This window comes from Gallus gallus, chromosome 3 (genome assembly GCF_016699485.2).
Source record: "Gallus gallus isolate bGalGal1 chromosome 3, bGalGal1.mat.broiler.GRCg7b, whole genome shotgun sequence".
Classification (NCBI taxonomy): Eukaryota; Metazoa; Chordata; class Aves; order Galliformes; family Phasianidae; genus Gallus; species Gallus gallus.
The window spans coordinates 60,647,452-60,675,231 of record NC_052534.1 but is presented as its reverse complement, the minus strand read 5'-3'; the positions used below and the strand labels follow the sequence as shown (position 1 = coordinate 60,675,231).

General features: G+C 35.8%; 1 protein-coding gene across 1 annotated transcript in view; it reads right to left on the bottom strand.

The window, feature by feature from the left end:
• Window positions 1-27,780, bottom strand: part of TRDN (triadin) — a 208,455-nt gene that overhangs the window by 5,624 nt on the left and 175,051 nt on the right. The window contains exons 29-38 of the mRNA XM_040697502.2: window positions 25,381-25,407; window positions 24,301-24,348; window positions 19,818-19,862; window positions 18,424-18,441; window positions 16,800-16,847; window positions 15,908-15,928; window positions 11,880-11,906; window positions 10,497-10,532; window positions 9,428-9,472; window positions 9,147-9,194 (exon numbers count right to left, since the gene is read on the bottom strand). Coding sequence (XP_040553436.2) covers window positions 9,147-9,194; window positions 9,428-9,472; window positions 10,497-10,532; window positions 11,880-11,906; window positions 15,908-15,928; window positions 16,800-16,847; window positions 18,424-18,441; window positions 19,818-19,862; window positions 24,301-24,348; window positions 25,381-25,407 — 363 coding nt within the window. The remainder of the gene's footprint in view (window positions 1-9,146; window positions 9,195-9,427; window positions 9,473-10,496; window positions 10,533-11,879; window positions 11,907-15,907; window positions 15,929-16,799; window positions 16,848-18,423; window positions 18,442-19,817; window positions 19,863-24,300; window positions 24,349-25,380; window positions 25,408-27,780) is intronic.

Here is a 27,780-nt window from a genome sequence, read left to right as displayed (position 1 = left end):
GATCTTTTAAAAAAATTTTTGCATAGATAGAAATGAGTTGGAAGTCAAGATGAGTTCCAGAAAGCAATCTCCCTGGATTAGGGGTTTAGGCAAAGTTGTTCTGTGCTGGTCAAGAAGAAATGTGAAGCATATTACAAAGATACGCATATCACACTGAGAGATGGTTTAAAGAAATGTGGGTGGAATATTGCAAGAGTACTGTCATGATGCTTTCAATTCTTTAGCAGAAGGGGAAGAAGACTGGGTGTCATGCTTGAGGCCTTTTCTCATTAAAGAGTTGCTCTAGTCCTTTAATCATCTTCACGACCCTTTGCTGGATTCTCTCCAGTAAATCCACATTTCTCTTGTACTGGGGAGCCCAGAATTGGACCCAGTAAACTACATGTGCCCTTACTAATGCTGAGTATAAAAAGGCAGCACAACCCTCTGGGGTATTCATAGCTCTTAATTTTGAGTCATCTGCAAACTTCTTGCAGTACATTCTGTCCCATCATCAGTATAATTAAGGAAGACATTAAATAGGATTGACCCCAGTGCTCACTCTCTGACACTTCCAGCTTAAAATCCCAAAATAATCACAAATCCTACTTTCATGGTCTGTATGTATACTGAAAATCAAGTTCAAGTGAACTTTTGTCCTTCTGCTCCACAAGAGGTTTCTGGTGTCCCTAAGCTCACCTTAGGAGACCTGCATTACACTTTGACAGGTGTACCATCCCAGTGAAACTCCACTCCTGACACTGTCCTGGGAGTGAGGTACACTGCTGTCTGTTCTCCAGCTTTGTACCATGGATCATCACACGCTGGGTCCTGTCATTCAGACAGTTTTCAATCCATATCACTGTTTGCTCATCCAGCCCTTACTCCTCTGTGAGCATCCTACGGGAGACAGTGCTGAAACCCATAGACAGTATTCAGTTCTCATCTCAGCTTAGCTCAGCTATCAGTGCATTCACTTAATCACAGAAGATTATCAGGTTGATCAAGCATGGCTACTCCCTTGTGAATTCATACTATTTCTGATCTTTTTCTTGTCCTTCATGTATATGGAAACAGTTTGCAGATTTATTTTTCTGTCACCTTCCCAGGGATGGAGGTGATGATGACTAGTCAGTAGTTTCCTGGGTCCTCCTTCTTTCCATTTTGGAGACAGGAGCAACTTTTTGCAAGTCCGCAGGTACCTCTCCCAAATGCCATGGTTGTTCAACGATTATGAATGTGGCTTTGATTTTGATTAAATTAACATTTAAAGAGCTAGAATGCAAATTACATACTATCTGTTGTTAATTAAGTCAGTTATTTAAGCCAGTTGAATGGAATATGTATATAGATAAATATATATAAATAGATATATTTTTATATCTATATTTTATATAAAAAATATGTATAAATGGATAAAAGTCAATTAACTGACACAATGTAAAAGAGAACAAAGATGTTCCCGAGACCATAGATCATTTGAACAGTAAAACTATGAATTTAGATAGTAATTTATTTCCAGACACTGGGTAAAAGCAAAAAAAAGCTTGACAGTCTATTTACTGTTTGGGCAAAAATATTCCCTCTTATAAATGTCCAAAGCATGAGAAAGTAGGCATTGATTAATTAGGTTAGGTTGGACTTGATGATCTTTAAGGTCTTTTCCAACCTGAGCAATTCTATGATAGACAGTAAAACCCAAAACCTCCCTCTGGACTGAGATGAGGATTAAGAATCTGCTGGGAAAAAGAGGAATACTAAATTTGAATAGATCACCTGAAGGACATTCCATACAAAGGAATTAAGGTTGTCTTCTTCAAAATGCGCCCTGTGACAAATCTGGGTGGAGAAAGCTTTACAAGAGAAACACAGTCACCAGGACGAAGTCTAAGAAACATCAGCTAGCTAATTAAATGTATGCCACAGTGGAAGAGATACTGTAAAAGCTCAGTGCCAGGTAAACACTGACTTATTCATTTTAAAGATGTGATGGGCATTAAAAGTGAAGGTTCTGGAACACTGTAGAAGAGTTTGACTTCCAATCTACGGGTCCAGAATTTCTAAAGGATGACAGGCTCTAGCTTCATTTATGCAAGTTCTGGTTTGGGGCTTAAGAAGGGAGGTAGGTCCCATCTAGTTGGGAACATATTTAAACTACATGAGTGTTCAGGGAGCTTATGATAACTCTCATTAAAATTTCTGTTGAGCTAGTATAAAATCAAAACTGAACCACACACAAACAATGGAAACTTACTGAAGTGACCTGAGAGAATACTTTTTTTTTTTTTTCACGTAAGTAAGAAAGAGGAAGTGGAGGATTTCTCCCTACCCCCTTCATCTGCTGCATTCTCTATCAAACAGTTTGGGCTCTTTCCTTTAACAGCTCAGTAAGATCACACCTTGGGAAACCAGGAAAAGCACAGGGGTGGTGGAAGAAGGGAAGTGGTGTGGAACCTTTGCTAAACATCACAAATTCCCATGTTCACATTTCTCCCAGTGGCCAAGCTGAATGCTAAGTGCCTATGAAGAGGACCATATACACAAGAATACTTCTTTTGCATCTCACTATGTATCTTGAATAAGGAGATAAGATGAATGATTGGAAAGTAGCCCTCAAAGTTACTTTCAAAATTCTCTGTCTGCAATATAATGCAATTAATCTCTCATCTTCCACTCAGATCTAGAATCTCCACAATGACGTAACAAGGCAATGTGCTTTGATGGCCAGTGTTTGCTCTCTGAGGTTAAGGTTGCTGACAAGCATCTGTTCAATGTTGCTAGTAAATGCAGGAGGTCAGATAGTTAAGCTTTGAAAAGGAAATGTACTTCCTCTCAAACAGAGTGTATAACAGTGCACAAGAAGAATCCTAATATTGGTCCTTTCCTTGTGGCTTTAACTCACTCAGGAAAATTGCTACGAAATCAGTTGCACGGGAAGGTCACTCTTTGTCATATTTCACTGACTGAGAGAAAAGAAAACAAAAACAAAAAACAAACACAGTAAAATCATACACAAGATCCTAAGACCAGAGCAACTTCTGTTCTTCACAGTTTTGCTATCATTAAGTTTTCAAGGGAGTCTGACCCTGCTGTCTGTTTAACTAGCAAAAGGTAGGAGAAAACTAATGAAACCACTCACAGAATGATATTTAATAAGGCCTCTAAATGAATGCGGGTCTGACCCAGAGTCTATCAGAATCTGTTGATATTTTTCATAGTCTGCAGTGTTGCTTACATCAGACAGCAGTGTTATGTGTGACACAAACAACTGTGTGACAAAAACAACTTAGCAATGAGAAGCATTAAGATACTAGATCTAAAAATTTGCTTTGTGGCAAAATCATCCTGAGATTTATCCTGAGATACCTTTCAACTTTATTCCATTTAACTTGACACGAATTTAGTACAATGGTTGGAGCCACTTAGTTTAATTTTAGTGATTTTTTTTTAGACCCAGTTAAGAAGAAGGAAATTAAATCATTGTCCAGTAGGCATAAATAACACAAATTGGATTCATTTTGCCAAGTTATATCCTTGTATTTTCCCTGGTAGTATTTTACTATTTCCCTTTTAATGTAAGTATCTATTCCAAGTTGGGGGACACATTATCAAGAGTTATATGAGAGGTCAAATGAAGTTTGTGCACCGAGATTTTGAGTGGACTATAGACACTTTGGACAATGTTCAGATGAATGACTGAACTACATTTGAAATTGTCTCCAGAAACCAGTTCAGAATTACAACAGGAAATATCACTTATGGATTGTAAATAGTATTAAATTTAGTGCTGTTCAGGTACAAGAGCCGCTAAAGCCAACAACATTCATTATAAGATGTGACTGGTAGCATAAGAATTAGTCCAGAATCATTTCTAATTTTTTTTTTCAGTGACTATCTTGAAGGGTTTTGTCTGTAGATGTCTCTGATCAAACCCAGACCTTTACATCAAATGGATAAATCTTGTCTAGTATTCTACAGTACTAATGATTTTAATGGATCTGGAATGGTGTAAGTGCAAAAGGAACAGGCAGCTGGTGTCCTGCTTGTATTATTCTGTAATTTTGTAGTCCTACTGCTCTCCTAGGAAGAGGTGTGAAGTTGAATGTCTCCAGATAAGAGGACTTCAAAAGACTGACAGCTTAATTAGGACAGCTGTTCCTAATTATAAACCAGTCCTGACAAAAAATAAACTCAAGGTAAGGTAACGGAACTGAAAAACTCAGCCAAGATTAATAAAAGGGGTTAGTACAGAGGTCAGGATAGATGTCCTCCTGTAGTAGAAGCAGCATAAAACCAAAGTTCTTCTAGATCATCCACATGAATTTGTTTATTTCAAAAAAGAAAACTTACCCTTTGTACTGTTTAACTTGGATTACAATATCAGTGTGCAGAGAGGCTATCCACAATTGTATAATTAAAATAAAAATGGATGTTTTTCCTATTTGTGGTTTGTATGTACAGATTTTGGATTTAAAACTCAGTACAATCTACGGTTTTCTAGTGACATTTAATTGGTTTCAGATCAAATCATAAAGCTTTCGGTTTACCTATGATGATGTCTGATATTTCCCCCTTATGTGAATTTCTAGATCAGGAATGTTAATTTGAGTTAACTTTTAAAATGGATTAACTAGCCCACACATTGCTGCGTGGGAACTCATTCAGAATTAAAGCAGCCCCAGTGAAATCGTCTTCAATTCAATTTCAAAATAGGTTCAACCACATTAAATCAAGGTCACTTTAGTTCTTAATGTGTGATCACTCAAGCATTTTGCACTATTTAACCTCCCTTTAAACTTTTTCTTATTAACACACAGTATTTGTCCATATCACTGGTTAGACAAGCCTACTGAGAGTTAGTCTCCAACTATTTCTTTAAAGGTCAGCTTCAGAATGGTGGAATTACTAAGATCAAGTTACTGGAATGCTTGAATGGGCAGCCTTGGTTCTTGCAATCCTAACAAACTTCAAACATTGGACCATTCATAGCCAGTATTTAAAAGGTGTATGCCTGAAGATCAGAGGCTGTTTTACATGAACTCTCTTGCAAGCTGTATTACCATGCTGCTTGTTCTACTATCATGCTGCCTGCTTACAGGGAAGAATAGTGAGGACCCTCAGAAGATCTTGCTGCATGAGAAGATCTGTGTGGACACAGGACTTGTAAATGAACGGACACTGATCTTACATAAAAGTTTTTGACAAACTCTCAACATGCCAGTTCCTTCCACTATTTTTTAGCGAATGGTACGCTTTCTGATGTCCAGGAAAAACAGTATTGATATTAATGGTTTATTGCTGAATTCTAGTGAGGAAAAAAAAAAAAAGATAAACATCTAATTCAAGTTATTTCAAGGATGTTACTACTGTTTTTATTATTACCCTCAGAGATGCCGCTATTAATGGTCTTCTTATTGATCTATGCTTCTATCTTGAGAAAAGATTTAATACCATTTCTATATTTTTGTGTAGCTTCTCTGGTGAAGTTGTATTCAAATGGTCAGCTTTGAGAGAGTGAGACTGTGCAGACAAAGTTCTGAAAGAAACTACTGACAGAATGCTGGAATCATCATACCTCTGAGATATCATAAAATCATAGATATGGACTAACTGGATAATAAGCAGAGTAGAAAACATATTATCCACAGTTCATGAGAATGATGAGTTTCTCACCTATCTATAGATCTGTCTTGCCTTCCCTTCTGACTACTGTGCATTTTATTTATAGTATTTCAATTCTTATATTTTATGGAACCTGACAAGTATGTTTGTGCTTAATGATATTAACAAAGTGCATCTACAGAATGATGAAATAAACCATACTCCAAATATGGAGTCTCCAAATACTTCATGCCAGTGAAAAAGAAAAAAAGAAAGCAGTCTCATTCTCTGTGAAAATAATGATCAGAGGGAAAAAATCTGATATTGCACTACTCACAAGTTTGCGGCCCCTGAGCACCAAGGAAACATCCTTAAACATCTCACATTAAATCTCACATTCAATAGAACTTTCACTTTCATTGTGAAATTTAGAGATCATACTTGCATTGGAAAACATGTTACAGAGATACAGAAGGTGATAGGCAATTAAATAATTTTATAGAAACAAACTAATCACCATATGCTAATACAGACATATAATGACTTCATCCTTTGGAGCTGCTGAGGTTTTCATGTGCAATCTTTTGCTGATAATATGATGAAATTGTTCCTTTTTACGCTGGAAAACATCTGAGAAACAGTGTTGGTCTCTATCACTGCAGAAGCAGAGAATAAACCTAGTTGAGACATGCTTTTTTTCCATAGACAAGATAATACAGTATATTCAAATAAGGGATGTTTCAACTGTCCCTGATGGTAAGTTTAATTTTTCCAGATGTACAACATCTTTGACTAGACATAGGATTTCATAGAATAGAAAATATTATGTCCAAGAAACTGTAGACCTCAACAATTTATAAGGGTAGATACATGAATTATGTAAGATACAGGATGCTCGATACAGGAATTTAGCATGACTAATTTGATTTCTATTTACCTTTAAAATAATCCACATATTTCTGTAGTTTAACCAATCTATATGGATTTAAGATCAATCTCATTATCTCTCACTTTTCAAGCTCTTTCTTCACTACCTCTCTTTAATTTTGCCATATTTGTACATCTGTCACTTAAGATAACAGTGTAAAAATAATAATAATAATAATAAAAAAAAGTCAATCTCTTTAGCTAACAGTGTGACAAATACAAGAAACTGTTTCCTGGGCTTTCAGGCACAAGGACAGTTACATGGCAATTGCAATAAACATAACCAACTACTGGTTACTTTAAATTTTCACACTCTGATGTGAGCACTGAAACAAATTAGGACTTACTTATAGTATACTGTTGTTTATATAAAGGATATGGTAGATAACTCTCACCAGAAAGTTGAATTTGTACAATTCTCAAATTTGACTCCAAATGTCCAAAAATCTGCTTCTGTCTGTTTGTGAATAAATTTGTTGTAAGGCAGAAGGAAAAACTAGTGCGTAAATTTCAATCTGAGAATGGGTGTCAGTATTGACACTTAGGACAGGAGAAAGAAGGGGAAAGAATTTTAAGTAGTTGCTTGCAGTTCTACAGGGGAAAGAAATTTAGTGTCTACTGCACATATCAGCATTGCTTATATGAAAGGTACGGAGCTGCTTAAAATTCTGTCTAAATGTGGAACTTTCTGAAATTGAAGATATATTCAGCTTTTTAAATTGCTTATTTCACTTTATCTGAGTGCTTTATAATACCAGGAAAAGGCTGAAGGACTCTGATCAAAATCTAAGTACATGTGAATCTAATCTATTCAGCTTTTCCAAGCGGAAAGGAGATTTACTATTTAAATTTTTAGATTAGCTCAGAATGTGTAAATCCTTTTCTATTTCTATTTATCAGCAGAAATTATTACTATTCAGTGCAATGGAGAAAATCCACTGTCTTCATCTTCAAACAATACAGGAAAAATAAATCAACTTCAAGGGGACATGACCTAGAATTTGGTCTCAACTTTTAAATTCTCGAATTGAGCAAATACCGAAGAACAACACTGGGAAGAAAAAAACATGTTGATGTTCTTTTGGAAAACTTTCACTCACTTTCTGAAAGCTTACTTATTCTATTTAGTGGACAAAGAAGATACTGACATAAAGTTATGTTTGTAAAGCCAGTACCAAGGGCTGTTTGCATAGAGTTGTTTCTGATCTAGGAAGTCCAGTCAGTTGTGTGATGGTAGAATGTAATTAGATTAATGAATAACAGCAATTATTGTAAATGAAAACAGTTTTCGAAAGATGTAAACTTTGCAGGAGTTTGTTGTGCAGAAGACAGGATAATAAGTTTTAGCACATGCTTATCTTCAATTTATAAATTTACTCCAGAAGAAAATCTCTGCTTTAATTCACTTAATTTACTTGTTAGTTGTTGTGAGTAGTGCTGTATTGTTAGAATGGCTATGGCTTTTGACGTAGAGTCTATGTTCTCTATATATTGGTCAATTACAGAATTATTAAAATATTAAAAGAAATCTAATTTTATACCTGGCTCTAAAACTGCATGCATTCCCCATCAAAGAAAAAATATATAAAAGGCTAAGCTAAGACATTCTTATATATATCTAGTGGCACTCATACAACAAATTCTTGTGAGCTATGTGTGCATTTTCATGTAAACACACTATTTGGGAGCTTGATTTTAGCATTTCATTCACATTTTATTTCCCTTGATGTCTGATTGCACTGCATATGTTTTGCACTTAGCTATCATTCTTCGGTTTATTAAAATATTTATAATTAAAATGTATAGATACACATTTATACATACATAAATTTATCTACATGTGTATCACACAGTTTCCATCATATATATAGGATTGTAAAATATTCTGCCTATAGTAAGTATGGAGAAAAAAAAAAACATACAACAAAGCTGTCTGAATTATTTGAGATGAAGTCATTTTCTCAACTAAGATCAACAAAGTTTTACCAGGAAGATTCGTATTAATATTTAGTTCATATTTTGGTTTTACACAAGTTACATCTCACAGGTGAGATAAATGACCTAGATCCTTGTCTAGTGTGAATCAGTGCAGTTCCACTGAAGTTGCAGGGAACAGTTTATACCAGTCAAGTATCAGGAATGTATTTTTATTCTTATCTTAAACTAGGAAAAACATGGAGCTAGAAGATAATGCAGTGCAAGGAGATGTCCTCCTCAGATGCCCTACTCTTTTTCACCTTTTCTTGTGATGAGGAGTATGAGAAGAGACAATATTTATACTTGTAAGAAAAAAACAAACGGCACATAGTCTTCATTATGTGGTACAGATTTTCTATGAGGAACATATGCTTATTTAAATTAATTACTGCCAAATTAACTATAGGTCCCTTGGTTTATAATTAGCTACTTATTTGTTTAGAAGTTTTGTAATATCATAAAGCAATAAAATCTGAGTATGTTGTTTTCTGCAGGAATTATATTTATGGGTCTTATTTATTTTGCTTGCCTTGCATCATGTTGCCTCAACTTGAATAAGAGATATGAAAAGCTTGTAGGAATGGCATCCCTTACAACAACAGGAACACTCTGGAAAGGAAAAGGAATTTATTTTATGAAAAATAAGAAGGAAAACTTTATACCTGATGTCAGGTTGTGGTGTCTTGGAGCTTCTTTTGCTGGTGGACCTCCTAAAGAACAAAATATAGATCATAGATTAGATTTCTGTTTCAGGACAAAGCGTTTAATTAGACTTCAATGATGCTGACACCTAGCGTAGCCATCAGACATTCAGTTACTGGGGATCTCCACACAATTTCATCATTTTGGTGTACTTGCATATGTTTAAAAATGCTAACAAAGCTCCTCTTTCCAACCCCACGAAAAAAGGTGATGTTTGCAGAAATTTCCATCCCTTTATTACCTTTGTGTTTTTCAACTTTCAGATGTTTCTTCTCAGTTGCTTTTTCTAGGCAGAAAAAGGAAAGGTAACAAAGTTCAAGATTGGAAATAATTTTAATTCTAATTCTTAATAGTTTATTACCTAGACTTTTCAAGTACAACTTTTTGAAAATTAATTCAGATCTTTTAGGAGTTTTTTTCCATATACAAATACATGTAAAATTATAATCTGATAGTATTGTACAATCATAGAATCATAGACAGGCTTGGGTTGGAAGAGACCTTAACGACATCCAGTTCCAAGCTCCCTGTCATAGGCAGGGTTGCAAACTATGTCAAGTGCTAGACCAGGCTGCCCAGAGCCCCATCCAGCTTGGCCTCGAACACTTCCAGGTATGGGGCATCCACAGCTTCTCTGGGAAACTCGTTCCAGTGTCTCACCATTCTCTAAGTGAAGAATTTCTGCCTAACATCTAAACTAACTCTCACCTCTTTTAGTTTAAAATCATTCCCCCTTGTCCTATCACTACCAGACAATCATAGAATCATAGAATCACTAAGGTTGGAAAAGACCCACAGGATCATCCAGTCCAACCGTTCACTCTTCACCAATGGTTCCCGCTAAACCATGTCCCTTAACACAGCATCCAAATGCTCTTTAAACACCACCAGGGTTGGTGACTCCACCACCTCTCTGGGCAGCCCATTCCAGTGCCTGACCACCCTTTCAGAGAAGTAGTATTTCCTAACGTCCAGCCTGAATCTTCCCTGATGCAGCTTGAAGCCATTCCCTCTCGTCCTATCACTAGTCACCCGAGAGAAGAGGCTGACCCCCAGCTCACTACAACTTCCCTTCAGGTAGTTATAGAGAGCAATAAGGTCTCCCCTGAATGTAAAAAGTCTGTCTCTCTCCTGATTATAAGCTCACTTTAAGTACTGGAAGGCTGAAATGAGGTCTCCCCTGAACCGTCTCTTCTCTAGGCTGAACAAGCCCAGCTCCTTCCACCTTCATAGGAGAGGTGTTCAAGTCCTCTGATCATCCTTGTGATCTGCCATCTACACATATATGCATACATGGAGTAATTTCCTACCTTCTTTTTCCTTAGACGTCTTTCTTTTTTTCGGGGCTAGAAAGAATTGCAAGGAAAGAACATTAAGTGACAGCTATCAGAAATATAATATATATTATATTATATATATATATATTATATATATAATATAATCATAGAATCATAGAATCATATAACGGTTTGAGTTGGAGGGGACCTTTAAGATCATCTAGTTCCAAACCCCCTGCTATAGGCAGGGACAACTCCCTCTACACCAGGTTGCTCAAATCCCCATCCAGCCTGGCATTGAATGCTTCCAGGGAGGGGGCATTCACAACCTCGCTGGTCAACCTGTTCCAGTGTCCCAACACCCTCACAGCGAAGAATTTCTTCCTAATATCTATTGTAAAATACGAGGCTCTCACAGTAAACACATTGCACAGAGCTGATCTCCTTAGTAATTTTCCTAGAATAATAACTGGGCTAAATGTTTCTCATGGCATATATACAATGAATCTAATGTTACAATGATGGCTGTTACCCTACTGGTAGTAGCAGCTCTGAGCTTTCTGAACAGTCTTTGGAAATGTTCTGAATATTGCTTGTTGTAGAGTACTTTGGAAAGTTCTGATAGAGATTTGGGGCACTAGAATTCTGTAATTCCCTAGCAACTGACACAATTGCCTAACTGTTCATTGCCAAAAATGCACCAGAGAAGGATCCCCTTACCTACTGCCTTCTTACTATCTTTCCTTGGGCAACCCTAATTGCCTGAAACAAACAAACAGCAGGACTTGGAGCTAGATGTACCTTCACAACTGCCAGATATGACCATTCTGAATTCATGCAGCAATAGATTCATATTCATTTGATTTATTTAATTTTTCTCAAACTGTGCATCCACTTAGAAAATGTGTTTTTTCTTTCTGATATCCTTTTCTCCAGAATCCAAACAAAAGTGGTTGGTCTGTGATTCCATTCAACAAAGCAGACTGACTGAAATTAAGTAAGGTGTATTGCTGGCAGGTGCCTGAACCTATTTCATTATTCCCTGCTGACTACAGCAGAAAACTGGCAGGCTGCTTTCAAAGTGTTCGTTTAAACTTAATATGGTCCAACCACTTCTAATATGAATATCCTCAATGTCTTCTGATGTCTATGTCATCTGATTATTGCTAGCTTGCTCAATGCTTATCATCTGTGTGTATCTCCTCAGAAACACACTACAGAACAGTGAAAATAAGATAAAATAATCATCTCATAAAAGCATTCTTTGATAGAGAACTGTACATCTGCAATTATGTCAGTTTACCAGTGCTGGTTCACATCAGCATTGTTAATTGTTGATGAATATTACACGTTCTTCAACACTGATATGTTCACTATTTCTTTCTACAAGACATAGCAGAAAAATGTAACATTTACCTGTTATTGGGATTTCACCTGTTGACTCTACAGGAAAATATTCATAAACGAGGATGAAGGGGGAAAGAAAAGAATATGAGGCTTAGTACCATGGTTTTGTTTTGTTTTGTTTTCTCAAGAAAAGTAAACATTTAAATAGATCTTCTCTTTCATCTGCAACTTTTCTGAGGGATATTAATTTGCAATGAAAAGTGTCTTAACGGTGGGCATGTACATAGGATTTCATAGTGAAAGTTGAGGCCCACTCTTTGAAGTACTGTAATCCAGCATGCAATGGTTCGTGAAAATGCAAGTGCTTTACCAATGAAAGCTTTCAAGCAAGTGAATATTTAGAGTTCTTTTTAAACGTGCACTCAAGGTTATAGCTGCCTGTGATCTTTCCCCCCAAAATATATTCAGTTTATTACCTCTCTTTCCTTATCATCTACACTTCTCAACCAAAGACAGACGCTGACCTTGAATAGCTGACATTCACCTCTATATTACTTTCTCCTGCACCATCAAACTGCCTTGCCTTTTTACAGTAAAAGCTCTTGGGAGCTGGAAAAATTGTTGATTATGTGTTTGTATAGCACAAAAACAGCATATATTAATGCCCGTAATAGTTAAAGACAATTGATCAACACAATGAGATAAAAATTCCCTAGTGTAAATGATCATTACTCTTTTGTAATCATAAGAATTTACAATGTCATGATTTGGAATCCAAGAGATTTTTACCCCTCACTTCTTTGCTAGTCCCGGTTTTATTTTAGAACTTAATTGTAAGGAATGAAAACAACCTCTCTAGACAGGCAAAATGTAGGGCTGGATAAAAATTGAATATGGTCACAGAGCACTTTCGGGACTCCTTTGACTGAATTATCTCAGTGTTTACTTCATTGTTGAATACTGACTTCAGATGAATGTGAGGTTCTACAGCTGATGGAAATCCACATGAAGGCAAAAATCTTTCAGTTCATACTTTTACAACAGGAAAACTGGGCAATTAAGGATAGCTTTCACTAACATATCCCAGGAAACTCTGAGTCTTGACTTCGGTTCATAAGGAGAGTCATAAATTTCAGTGCTCAAAACAGGAACCTCAGGCACTCAGTAAAAGCCAATTTTACTGCTATTAAATGCTAACATGCTAAAATCCTTTCATATTTACAGTTCTGCTTATAATCATGCCCACAGATGCTGAAAACTTGTACGTTACAGCATTCTGAGTGGATTAAAACTGCTTCTCATTTTTATTTAAGAAAATGTTCTCTTTGAGGCACTAAATCTGTAAAAGGGATTCATGTCCTGACTCCTTAATTAAGGAGTTGCCTAACTCAGAGGGACCTGGACAGGATCAGTTTTCTCTGCAATTTCTAATGCTTATATTCAGATGATTATTGCTTACCTCCTGTAGATTACGTATATCCTAACTTGGGATTAGAGATTCTCTTAAACAGATGACCCAAAGCACAGTTTGTTTTACTTTTGTTGTATCCAACATAGAGGACATTTTCTTTTCCCAACACATCAGGAAGTTCCTAATTACTCTCAGATCTGTGGGAAACACTTTGCCCCTACAGTAGTATTCTCATTACAAAATTAAATGAGAATAAAGTTTGGCCAATGCCAACCAGCATCTATGGTCTTCCTTTTTTTTTTTTTTTTTTTCCAAAACAGTATGCAGTTTGTTGTTACTCCTTGCATGAGTATGAAATGAAATGCCACCAGTGTTGTCCTCTGTTCAAGGTGACTTGTCTCAGTTTGAGAATCCTTAGTGAATATGCAGATTATGAGTTTCATTTAAAATCCAAATTGGACCTAGGGTCTATTGCTGTCACTGACCTTATGTGAGTTAAAACAGAAACAGTTGAACTAAGAAATAAGTTTACTAATTGTTTTTATAAAAGCATGATACTACATGTTACTACAAATGAATTTGTTGTTAATTTGGGGAATTTTCAAACTCAGCCTTGTATTTCTGTTTATTGTTGGTTAATCATTTGATGATACAAAATCTACCAATCCACACTTAATTCAACAATAAGGTTACCTAGGGTGTAATATATGAATAGATTTGGCCCAGAATGAATGTATAGATTTATTATTCGGTCTTAACTAGACCTAAACTCCAAAGTCAGTGAGCTTTTGTGTCCATGACTGTATCTCATGCTGAATTACAGAGTAGCTATCTTTATGTTCCAGCAAGCATACTATTCATCTCACTGAGAAATGTATGAAGCAAAGATATACAGAATTTTAGAAAAAAAGAAAGTAGAAATTCAAATAATGTTCTCCTTTGAGTGGAAAAAAAAAGTAGTTTAAATAGCTCAGATGTTTTAAATGTTAAATGAGATATATTCAAGGATAGTTGGTTCAGAATAGGGAGTATAAACAGAATTATTTTTGTATATATTCATAGGTCTGTTTGATACTACTTTTTTTCTTTTTCTTTTTCTAAAGGCACTGTTAACCTTTATAATCATTTGAAGCAGCAGAATGTAAATTCAAGACTGTGGTACAAATACTCTGCAAAGGTCAAGGGAAAATATCTTGGCTCTTCATTATATTCCAAATATGTCAGGGTGATACAGTTTTTGATATAATAGCAGTATAGACAGTGATTTGTGGTTACAAAGATTGTTACTGTGGAAAGCATGAGGAATTAGTCACTTAAATTTCTGATGTATCTGTAACAGAAGATGGTACCATCAGTAGGTCTCTTGCATAAACTAGCACAGAAGACATCAAATGCCAGTGAATAGATCTACTGAACGTAAAACTGAACAAATGTGAATAATAGAATTAAACAAAGGAAAGAATACCTAAAGTATGGGCAAAAAAAAAAAAAAAAAGAAAAAAAGAAAAAAAAGAAAAGAAAATAATAAAAACAACCACCAAAAGACAATACAAACAACTTCATGGGAAATGATAATTTTTCAATGATGAAGTAAAAGTTTAACACTAGAATTCAAGATTGCAGGAGATCCTTCTGCAGAGGCACATTTCAGATGCTTCATGTTCCCCATTTCCTCTTAGAGATGTGATTCAGATCAGCACTGTCTTTTTACAGTTATATAAAAGCAGGTATTTGTCTTGTCCAACCTACAGTATCTAATGTAGGAGATTAATTTAGGAATCTTACTAGAACAGCTTGCCTTGCCATGTTGTCAACTTCTGACATGAGACAGGAAGAGGTCTGTGCCTCGAGTGGCTTAGCCTTACGTTTTTGTACTCTTTATAGATTACTTTGCATCAGAATAACACATCGTTTGGTCTTGATGTGCCAGACACAACTCAAGAAAGAAACCAAAGGTCCTATCCTAAGGAGATTCCAACTATTTGAACTGTGACTGTTCATACTTCACAACATTCACAATTCAAAGTGTGAAGTGTAAACATTGCCCTTCTGATTGTTGTCTGATCATGATTCGACATATGTAACATGTAATTACTAGCCACAATAAGCATAGATTACAGCCTTTAGACATTCAGAAGTCTTAATGACCTTACAAAGACATTGTCAAATGTTTCAGTGGAATCTTTGTTATGTAAATATTTCCCTTGAATACTTTTTTCTCCACTTTAATTTTAGTTCTCTTATATTAAGGTGAAAAAAAGTATTAAAACAAGGCCAATAAAATATGCTTATTACATTGATGAAATACGTAATCTCCAAACTGTAAAGGATCTGTAATTTTCTAATTCAGTTAAAATATTGTTATTTTTAGAAAAAGATAAATTTACATAAATTTACATTATGTACCTACACTCATCTAAAATCACCAGAACATCAGTTATGCATCTAGCATAATTTCCTTTACTGTTATAAATAGTAAAAATTTCAGAATTTGATACTGACACTTCACAGCATTTTATTGCAAACGTGTTTGTTTTTGATGTATTCAGATGTTACTAAGTAGTCTAAGGAGAGTGTAAGAGTATATTTAGTATAAGCAGGAAAATACCAATACCTATATATGCATAGAAAACAAGACATTTATACTTTTATTTATACTGCATAGAAAACAAGACACGACACTTACTTGCAGTTGTTTTCAGTTTGACTGGGAATAAAAAAGAAGAAAAATGGTCAGAACGGTGGGATGCAGCATAACATTTTCATGCTGGAGAATGGCTTTATTTGTACTTTGTATTTACAGATTATTGAAACATTTTAGTGATTGTACTGTAATTAAAAACAATCTAATGATGGATAATAATAGTAGGGATATTTTTCTCTGCACGTGGTAATCACTATGCTAGAGAAAAGGATGAATAATACGAGCAATAAAAATTTTATTTCTTCACTTATTTCCTTTCACTGAGAAGAGCAGAGAAGGCTTGTTAAACTCTTGGTGACTGCTTCAGAGCAAAACTGAACTACGCAAGTTCCTATAACTGCAGTAATTTGGCTCTGTCTTATGCAAGAGAGGTTGCAAAGGAATTATGATATGCAGAGAAAGTTACTGTGAACCATGGTTGTTGCCAGGTCATGAACTGACATGACTCGAACATCTTGCTATGAAGGAAAATTAAATTGCTGATGTTCCTGAGAAATTAATTCATGCAGGAAGGCTGTAAAGTCCAACTAAATGGCAGATACCAAAAAATAATTTGCAAAATGAAGTCATTTAAACTAAACATCTTAAAACAATAGTTCAAATTCTTCATCAGCATAGCTTCTTTGATGCCAGTGAAATTACAAATGAAGAAATTTGACCTTTGAGATATGTATATATATCTTCAGAAAATGACAAAAGCATTGTAAATAAGTACCATGCTAGGTCAGCTATGGTATGACATATAAAGGCCATCTGATGATGCAAAATAGTTCACAAGACCATGATTTTGTTCATTCTGACAGTTGTCATATGGAATTGTATTTTCCTATTTAGTTTCAAAAGTAATGATCGCATAAAATGCAGGAATGCCTACCTGGCTTTGTAGATGGAACATCTTTTTCATGCCTGACTGCTTCATGCTCTAGACAAAAGAAACAGCATAACAAAATTGCCATGTTTCTAAGTTGTCTTGTGTAAGTCATTTTTTTTTTTTAACTAAGAAGGACTGCATGTATACTTTTCAGGAATAAAAGTAAATTTTCTATTGCTTCATGCAGTTACTTTGGAAAGAAGCCAGATGACTAGCTGCTAACAGATCATTCTCTAATGAATCTGCTACAAAATTATGAACTTCAGTAGTGTTGCACATGGCTTCACATAAATTGCTGCAATTAATTTTAGTGGGAGGTATGCACACATATTAAGGAAGAAGTCAGTTTAGAAAGGGATTCCCCTCAATTTCTAAAGTGAAATTTACATCCACTCTCCATCCTTGTTATTTGAAAGGAGAGTACAAATCAAACCCAGCAACCATCTGCTCAACTTTTATGCTGAGTCAGAAATAATACAGCTGAATTCCCAAAGCCTTGAAGAAGTCTTATTTTGTATGAATAAATCATATTTCAGTGTGGAAAATTAGAGAACTCGCACTGCTTTGCAGGCCATGCATTTTTTCCTCTTTTTTTTATTTCATAATTATTATAGAAAATAATGAGATTTGATGGTAGATTGCTAGAAATAGGAAGGATTAAAAAAGGGTCTAACACTATGTAATCTGTATCAAAACCACATCTGTTTAAAAGGAATTTGAGAAAAAACAACACCAACAAACCAGATTTTGTAGCATAGTAGCAGCTAAGCTGAATGTATGAAAATAGGGTATATTTTTAGAATTGAGGAACCAATGGGCTATTATGATAGCCTTGAATCTTGGTTACTTTCTGAGCAACAAGTAGGATGCAGTGAGGGTTGTAAAGTGAAAATGTTTAAAATATGAGTAGCCCCTGAAAAAACAGCAATGTGCTTCAGTCCTTCTGCCACTTGATGAATAATTGAACACCTAGCAACTGTGATTTCAGGTGAACATATATTCCAGGAAATGCTGAGATTTTGACAAGATAGGGAATTTCAAATTTTATGAGGTGTGAATTAAAAATTATGTCTACAGAGAGTGGTATTTTTCCAAATTTTAGGCTTTTCTTGGGAGTGGAAGTATATGGGAACACAACTGTTCTTTTTTTTGTTGTTGTTTGTTTGTTTTTTTAACTTTTGCAGTTTATATTTGCATGCTGAAGGTATGAAGGATACAGAAATTTAACATGCAGGCTGCATACTATGTTAGTGCATAGGCTTTTCAGTTCTTGACTAAAAAAAATGCTAGATTTAGTTGCATTAGAAATATTGTATTAATATGAGTAGGAAAACAATGCAGTCATTTTTTTCTTAATCAGTAGTATTAATTAAACACATTTAATTCTTAATGATGAAATTTAAAAAGCTTATCACTGCTACATTAATATTGGTATTATTGGACTAGGAAATAGCAATGACAAGACAATAAATGAAAGTACTGGAAGACATGGGGGAAGGAAGGTAGGGTGGATAAATACACTACAATTTAAAGCAAAGCAATGAACTATTAAGGGAAATCTTCCATGTATTCACACATATTCAGCTATATTACAGGAATTTTTCTGATCAAGGTAGGTACCACGTACTTGCTGGCTTTGCCTGGACTACAGAAGACAAAAGAAGATGAACTGTAACATTTAGATATAAGATTTCTTTGTCATTTTAATATTCAAATATTCTTATCATATCATGATTCTCATTTCTTCTTAGCTTTCCCCACTCAGGTAAACATGCATAGCATTCACGCTTCTAAATGGAGATAGTCCTTAACATATGTAGACCTTTGCAAGTCCCTCTTGCTCTTGCTGAAATAATGCCACAACCTACTTGTTTGCCCATTGCTAATTCATAAAACATTCAGGTTAGAAATATATTGAGGGCATTTCTCCAACTCTATTAACAGAAACATAGTTTATAGTTTCGAACAAGCTACAGCAGTTTATGGTTAGATAAAAACGATGAAAACTTTCCTGGTTAAACAGTGCTACAAAACATCACTTCATAGAAAAATGGTAGATTATCATGTGAGTTCTTATAGAAAACAATATAACCAAGAAATTACATGAACGTTTACAATTAGAGACAGAATGATACTATTCAGTATAGAATCAATTCTGATACTGAAGTGAAGGAAAACCACATATCAAATGAGGTGGCAAATTGCACTATTCAGCTTAAAGTAAAACAGCATTTTATTTTATTGAGAAAATTCATCATTATCACTACAACCATCATCAACATCATACCAAATTAAAATCTGTTGATTTTATATAACTGCCTGAGATTTGGCAACTTTTCATTGATTTTGAGGTAAAGAATACTCCTAGGAGAAATCTACAAGTTGATATCTAGTTAAAGTCAAAAAACTTTGTGTAATCTGTGAGAAATTACGAGAATGTTCTAAATACTTGAATGACACTCCAGGGCTTCTATATAAGTTAACATTACTTGAACCATTATTATCACAAAATCTACAAGGACCCAAAGACCTATAAGTTATTTCCAAAACCAGTTTTTCCATGAGAAAGCCAGATTGAGATGCATTCAAGTCCCTAAACCACCTGGTGATTCATACTCCTCCATCATTTCCTACAAATGCAGTTCTCTGTGCTATAAATTCTGTCACAGGAAGGTTCTGAGCTTGAAAAAAAATGCAGTGAGTTTTACTGGGGATAAACTTTGGATCATTTCAGAGATCTGATTTACAACTCCACTCCATTCCATTAGCCCATCTCTGGCACAGGAGGAAAAGCCCGCACAGAGCTGAAACACCTCGACCTAGCATTGTCATTGGAAAGACTGTTAGAACTGCATTTGTGGTTAGATTTGCAATAAGAAACTATTTTCAGCCACATATTTCAATATATCATAAAAAACTGATTTTAATGTAAATGTATGATACTGGAAGAGTTTTGAATAGTGTTTAATGCTCCGTACACTCACAGCCCCCCTAAAACAGGAAATAATGACTTGTTCCTACCTGACTTCTCGGTGGGAGCTGTCTTTTGTTGTTTAATTTTCTCCTCTGTATTGTGAAAGCAGCATGAAAGTTAGAAATTCATACTGTGTTAGCATAGGTACATATAACTGGAAAAACATTTCTAAACATGATATTACACATATGGTTCACAGTGACAAAATAAATGCATGCCTTTGGCATCAACACTATCTCATTATAGTACTGTAAAAGAGCATGCATTCACTATGAGTTCTGGCTATGTGGTGAGATCATACACAATGGAAAAATAAATTAGTGGGCCTAATGCTTGTCACCAGAGTACAGCTGCCTACCTGTTAGTGTCTTTCAAGTAGGCACTCAAGTGGAAACTGTATTTCTATTAATACAATTACTATAACTTTGTGGACCTCACCTTGCCACCTAAATTCAACAGTTGGATATTATATGACCCCAAAAACTCAGACGTTGCCCAGGCACAAATATTGATTTGTACATCTACAGTTTGAACACTGGCTTAGCTTACCTAGACCCAGCAGGATATCTGTCACGAAACCTTACAGAAGTCCTAAGCTTCTGCTAGTCTCACGAGAAAAGCTGTCCAACCCCACACACATGTAAACTGCCTGTGGCCTTGCTCAGCACAGCTTTCAGGTGACACAGGCACATGTTGACATCAGCTACCAGACCTGAGCAGATGTTCTATGTGCAGGTGGGTGGGTGAAACTTCAGGCATAAGCCAAGTCAGGTGAGAATTGTAATATTTTTTTTTCATATCTCTACCCACTGACTTGAACATTCCTCTTCCTGTTCTTCTGAAAGCTCTGCTCCCACTTTCTCACTTTACCCATATCCGAATTCAAAATTCTTTCCTAACCCCTATCTTTCCACATTCACAAACAACAATATTTAAGACACTATTTAAGACATATTCAGGATATATTTCCTCTTCCTCTCTCTGATGGAGGCATTTACAGCCACAGGCTTATGGCTCTTCTCTTTTTCTGAATACCTCTCCTGAGTATCAGATTCAAGCTGAAACAGGTTAGCTTGGACAGATCTATCTTGGGCCCTAAAGACATTCAACTAGTCTGAGTACTAGCTGACTAGAGATACTGCTGGATAGTCTGTGCATGCAAAAAACTTCTTGGCTCTTGAGCAGGAGCACTGTTTCCAACCTGGAAGCCAAATGTTCTTAAACATGGGAGAAAGCACTGGAAAGGAGATAGGTGGAAGGAACCACCTGTGAATCGCCACTTTACCTCTCTCTATACCAGTGCACCCTTAAATGGACAATATCAAGATCTACTTCTGTTTTGTGGGAGCAGCTTCTGTAGACTCTATATGCCTAAGATGGATAGGAGATCCTTGTCTGCACTCTAAGTATGTAGAATGGAACGTAACTTCTAGATAACTTCTTTGTTTTTTCCTCCTGAGGGTAGAGAGAAGGTTCACTGCTTCTCTGCATCCATTTATTTTTTAACTTAGCTCTGAGATTCCCAGAGGTATACACATGCCAAACAGGATAAACAGGACTATTGCCACTTTATCATGTGGCAACAGACACAGAAGCAGTCTCATTGCTGCAGTCTGTGCTTTCTGTAGGGAAGTAAGTACTAAGGGGAGAAAATGCAAAGAAAAATAAAGCTCAGTTTCGGTTGATCTTTTCTATTCTTTGGAAATAAAGAAAAGCTTTGCACTGCTGTGCTTTACAGTTGTCATCTGGTGGGCGGTGATTTAATATCTTTTCACCCATATTAAGTTTAAGGCTTTTTTTTCCCCCTTACTCAGCTATTGTTATGAATGCAGTGAATTAAAAATCTCATCTCTGTTTCACAGCTGCCTGTGAAAGTAGAAATGTTTTTATAGCATAAGCAGCAACTTGCTGACATCAGGTATTCTCTTTCTGCTCTTTGAAGACCTTTAATAAGTAATTCACATATTCACTAATTGACATTAGGATACTGAGTATTCTATACACTAATAAACAAACAAACAAACAAATAAACAAAAAACCACAGAAGACCAACCCAAAGATTGGTGACTTTATACATAGGCTCTGTACTTTTCACTGGATTAATGACAAATCGAACTCAGAACGTATGTAGCTTTTTTGTAGCTTCCCTTTCTTTGGACATTATCCCTGTTCTGTTGAACACTAGATTGGATATTCTTCCTTTTTCTAATTCTGGTGAGAATTTACATCAAAGCTTGCCCTATAACTCTAGGGGTCTAGAAAATAAATCTGCGAGTGGATGGTATGTCTGATTCATTTAAAAGTATGAGAAGGATTTTCTTTTCAAAGCAAATTCATTTCTGAAAAAAGTGTGTCTTGAACAGGGCTAATGACGTCCATTCATCTGGAGATAAATCCAGTAATTCTTTGGTATTTGTTCACCTATCTATTTTGCAACTTAACTGTACAGCAACTATTGATCTGCTGATTCCACTGGAGAATGCCCTGAAGGCTGCATCTCCTTTTTTCCTGGCAGATCTCCAGATGGTGACTCCACGGCTTTTTGTCTGAGTGTCTGACAACTGGTTGTAAGTAGAAGGAAACCAAATGAGCAAATTAGCAAAACTTAAGAATTAACAGTCTCTACAAAGGAACACACTTCAGGAAATCAGGAGTCTTCACAAAATCATATCAGTTAACTGAACTTTCCGTGTGGAGAAGAGCAGTGAAAAGAACTACATTTGTCCAAAATAGAAGAACTGCTTCAACTTATAGATTTTTTATACCTCATAGATTTCTTATACCACATTTAATTGTTATATTAATATACATGAGGAGTCCAACAATAACATAAAAAAATTGATGACTTCATAAAGATACAAAAATTCCAAAATATTATTATTTCTGAAATAATCAGAATTATGAAAAACATTCTCAAATACAAGACTTTTTTCTTTTCTCTGCAGCACTAGCTGTGCAGCACTACCAGCATTAATATTCATTTTTGGGGGGATATCTAATTTAAATAGGAAAAATAACAAGCTGTAAATATTTCTGTGTATTTCAGGCAGATTCAGATGATTTACAACAGAAAAGAATCCTCTTGCTTTACTTGCTTCTCCACATCCCCCAAACACTTCTTAATTTCCCTATAGAATCACTCTATTTTCTGAGATTCTCTAGTTACTCAGTCGTGTGACACTCCTAAAACTGATGGCAGTAGGCATAAGAATAATAGTTTGAAGCTGCTTTGTATCAAGGTGAAAAAGGAGGCCACTGCTTTGTACAGAATGAGGCTTTTGTAATTCAGCTGCTAACTCAAGAGCTCTCATTGGTGCACAGCAGGCGGAAGTATTATTACCACCTGTGCTGGCAGATTAATACTTCCAGTCATCATCAGAAATTCAAAAGAACCACTGCTCCCCAAAGGAACTGTTAATCACTGGAAATTTTTTACGATAAAGGAAATTTAGCAAGTCTTAAAAAAAAAATATATATATTATTTTCAAATTCCAAGGGCTTTAATCTGGAATTTACCAGAGCAAGCTCCTCATCAGTCTGATGTACAGGCTATATGATAAGATTCTCTGATGTTTGCAAGTGCCTTACTATGGAAATTCAGTTAAGTGCAAGTATCTCAATTAAAAAAGGCTAGTTGTGCAGCTAAAGCTGGTTCCATTGTGGAGGGTGGGGGAGCAGTTGTGCTGTCTGCCAGGGTGACCCACAAATGGGCATCAGGACCCCTGCCATCACACACAGTGCCAGAAAGGGTGACTTCCTCCAGGGCATGTCTGCCTCAGCCAAGCTCACCCACCTCTGTCTGCTGGCTAAAGCACCTGCTAGCTCTTAATATCTGAAAGGTGGACAAGGAGGTAAAATTTCTTGGCATATGCCTTTGAAGGCTGGAGTGAGGAACGTTCCTTTTTGCGCCTTGTTGACTCAAAAACAGCAGTATAACTTCACTAAATTAGTTATTAAAGGCTTGTAGAATACTGTTAAACTGTCTATGAAATATTTAACTTACAAATAGAACATAGTCTTATAAAAACAAAAGAGAAGAAAAAGTAAAAATATAGGAAAAAAATATTATCTTGCAAATAAACCCCCCCCAAAAATTAGGAAAAAGAATGATGAAAACCAAGGCTCTTTGGTTATCATTTAACAACTTTTTAAGTGGTTTATCTGATCATTTATTCATGACTCTATCATTTTTATGTGAAATTTAAACAACAGCACTACCAAAATTGTTATCAGACCCCAACACTTGCTTTTCAGTGCAAATGCTGCAATGGCCTCACAGCCTTCAGCCAGACCACCCTGGAACTATATATATGCAGAGCATCGATGAGATATGCTCTCAGTCTTGTTTCTTTCCAGCAGACCAATTGTAGACCTCTGTTTTCCTTCTCAAAAAGTACAAGGACGAAAGCCCTGGGCACACAACAAAATCTCAGAAGCACATAACTCAAGCAAGTCTCTAAGTTTTGAGGACCACAGTGGTCCATATTGAGCTAAGCTTGGAGTGACTGGAAATTAAATTACCAAACTTACCTGGCTTAGTGTGAGAGATTGATTTTTCATGTTTAATATGTTCGTGCTCTGCAAATAAGAAGAACCCCTACTTTAGAGGTTTTTTCATTTTTACATTTTAAAAACAAAAGATTCTCTTTATAATTTTAAGAGGTTATTTTGCATTACCTATTAACATAAGACTTGATTTTGACAAATGCTAGTCTTGAGAAAAGATTAAAAAAATCTTTTTCAAAATCAAAATAATACAAAAAAATAATATTGTCTTTTTATGTGGTTTAAGAAATTGCAAAATTACACTGTGTTTTTTATAAATATAAAGTTTCTACCTATATTACCTATTTTCTACATAAAACATCATTTCTCCTTGATGTTTAATGTAGAAATTATGGAAGTTTTTTTTTTTTTTTTTTTTTTTTAACTTTAGAAATGAAGCAGTATTGCACAGAATGAAAAATAAAGTTCAATATACTGCACAAACAAAAATTAGCTTTTCATATTCCTCTGTCATCCTGAGATCAGTTCTTCCGGATTCCACATATACAGTGTGAAGCAGTGACAGAAATAAATATTACATTTTATTAATACACAAGCTGCATGCAATTTCGTAGCTTTTAAAAACATTGATATTAAAAATAATAGTAATAATAATATGGAATAGAAAAAGAAAAACAAAGGAATATCAGAGGAAATACTAAAACCATATTTAATTCTGATTTATAGCAGCAATGTCTAAATTGTGCAGCACACCATGAGGTAAATCCCTACATGGTATGGATCAGAGCCTGGACAAAGAGGAGCACAGACCCTTCCTGGTCTATGTCACTCATGATTTTTGCCAGTGCATCACGGAGACAGAAGGCAGTTAGGTCTTACCCAAACCTGAACTGGAGTGGAGTTTCTACACATGCCGAGGCCTGTGAAACAGACCTGGTCCTGCACTACGGGGACTGTTACTGAACATCAGTTTCAAAAGTCAAAATTTTCTGTGAGCATTTGCTGATGAATCTCATCTTAAGCTGCCAAGACTTTGAAGACGTAAAAAAGTATCTTTCTCCTAAAATCTGAAGTAACAGCATTCTTTAAGAACTTTATACTTACTGTGTTCGTGAGGTTTCTCTGAAGTGCCTAGAAGTAACAAAAAATTTTAAATACTTTTATGGCTACAAAACAAGATTTAATGCATTTATTCATGACATTTGCACGTGGATAAAAAAAAAAAATCATTCAGTTAATTCTCTATTAAAACGTTTGACAGTTTATATATTCTTCTTTATACTATCTACCCCAGCCACCGAACTGGGACACTTCAGAAACATAAACACTTTAAAATCCTCATTGAGCTGATGCTTGATACAACTGCCTCTGTCAGACTTCTGTGTGTCCTTGGTGGGCTGAGTTGCCTGCACTAAACAGTGACCATGTTTGTAAACTAAGGCAATGACACTGGTAGGTGAGGTGCACAGTTCAGTGCTCATTATTCAAATCTGGAAGTGCCCAATACTGGAAAAAAAATAGATAATACTGGTTGGAGAGACGAAGTGACACCTAAGGCAAACTAAATCAGATCTTATGTGTAGCCCTGACAAGTACAACTGCCCCATTAAGGTCAGTAAGCTTCAGATGGATAAGTGACACTCCAAGGAGCAGAGAGAAACATCTGAAAACAAAAGTAGGGTGCAACTAAATAAAAAGCCTCATTGCTTCACTGCAACATCTCTTAAACTTTGCACTTCTCTTTGTTTCCCCAGAAGAAAACAGATTAAATAAAATTAAGACCTGAACTAATGGTTTGCATGAACAGCAAGAGAGGGGTAAAGGTAAAGAGAGCTTAGGGAGCCATGCCCCATGCTATTATCAGTGCTATGGAAGGAAATCCAATGCCTAGGCCTGGCTTGCCAGCTAGATTTTTCCTTTTAACTTTTGTAAGGCAGGTGTTTCTCAGGCCATAAAGGCTTTGCCACCCATGTATATCAGTCTGCATGTATGAAAGAGCAGTCTCTGAAAAGATGCAATAGTGCAGGATGAGCTACCCTTGCAGGCCCAGACACACAAGCAGTAATTTCTCTATTTTACTTGCTTTCATCATCGTGCAATCATAGAATCATAGAATGGCCTGGGTTGGAAGGGACCTCAAGGATCATCAAGCTTCAACTGCTCTGCTGCAGGCAGGATGGCCAACCTCCCTATTTAATACTAGACCACGCTGCCCAGGGTCCCATCCAACCTGGCCTTGAACACCTCCAGGGACGGAGCATCCACAGCCTCTCTGGACAGCCCGTTCCAGCACCTCACTACTCTCTTGGTAAAGAACTTCCCCCTGATATCCAACCTAAATCTTCCCTCCTTCAACTAAAAACCATTTCCCCTTGTCCTGCCAAGGGGCTTTCCTGCTTTCCTGGAAGGGGCAAAGCCTTTCCATTTTACATCAAGTATCTGCTTAATCCAAGTTGTATCTGTAATGTGAAGAGTCAATGACTGGAGATGACACGAAGAAAAAAACAAAAATAATGGAATATTTTATGGGGCAGTGTAGACTAGAGATGCAAATTAGAGGAACATGTTTGCTTATAAATTTAGTTAAATCCCATTATAGTTGAGTATCCAAGAAATATGCTGGAAATTTGAAAAGGTGATTCACTTTGTATTTTATCAAAAGGTGTTATGAGATACACTCAACAGCTATAAATTTCTGTTCACTGAAGGAAATTAATGGAAAAAATTTAAAAATATCCTGAACTTTGGGTGCTGGTAATACTGACTTATATCACAGACTACTGTGATACCTGTTACACTTAAAAAAAAAACACCTATAATGATCGGAGGTACACCCTGCCTTCCGTTTCTGGTGTAACACAGCATATACAGATACAAACAAATCAGGGATGAAAAAATGAAGATCTCAAATGAAAAATTTTTACGGACTATGTCGGCTATGTTAAGATCTAGCATAGATAAACATTTCTTCTGCCAAATATGCCATGATTTCAGTCAGTTAAATATTAAACTTAACCTTCATTTGTGCCATATTATTTCATCGAAGATGTCATTCAAACTACTTATGCAGGAAACAAAACCCCAAAATGGAATCTCAAGAATCTTACTCCCTTTTTTTCCAGTATCATAGTTGTTTGTGACACAGATATCCAGACTATTAATTCAGTGAAAATGAGAAGATAAAAACTAGATGTTGATAATCTAGTCAGAATTTCCAGAGTATCTTATTACATATTACATGGTATTTAACTTAGAGAGTGAGAAATTAAAGGTTATGTTCTGCTGCTCTCCCTCATCTCATACTATATTGTTCTGAATGTGAAACTATATTCAATTTCTGTGCTTAAATAATATTTCTTTTATACAGTACCTAGATAAGCTGTGATACTCCATGCTGCAAAATGTGTGAATGTTGAAAATTTTCATCATTTTGTAAAGTAAGTAGGCAAATTACAGAAAAGTCTACTAAGAACATAAAAAACCGTTTCTGGCTTAGAAAGTGTC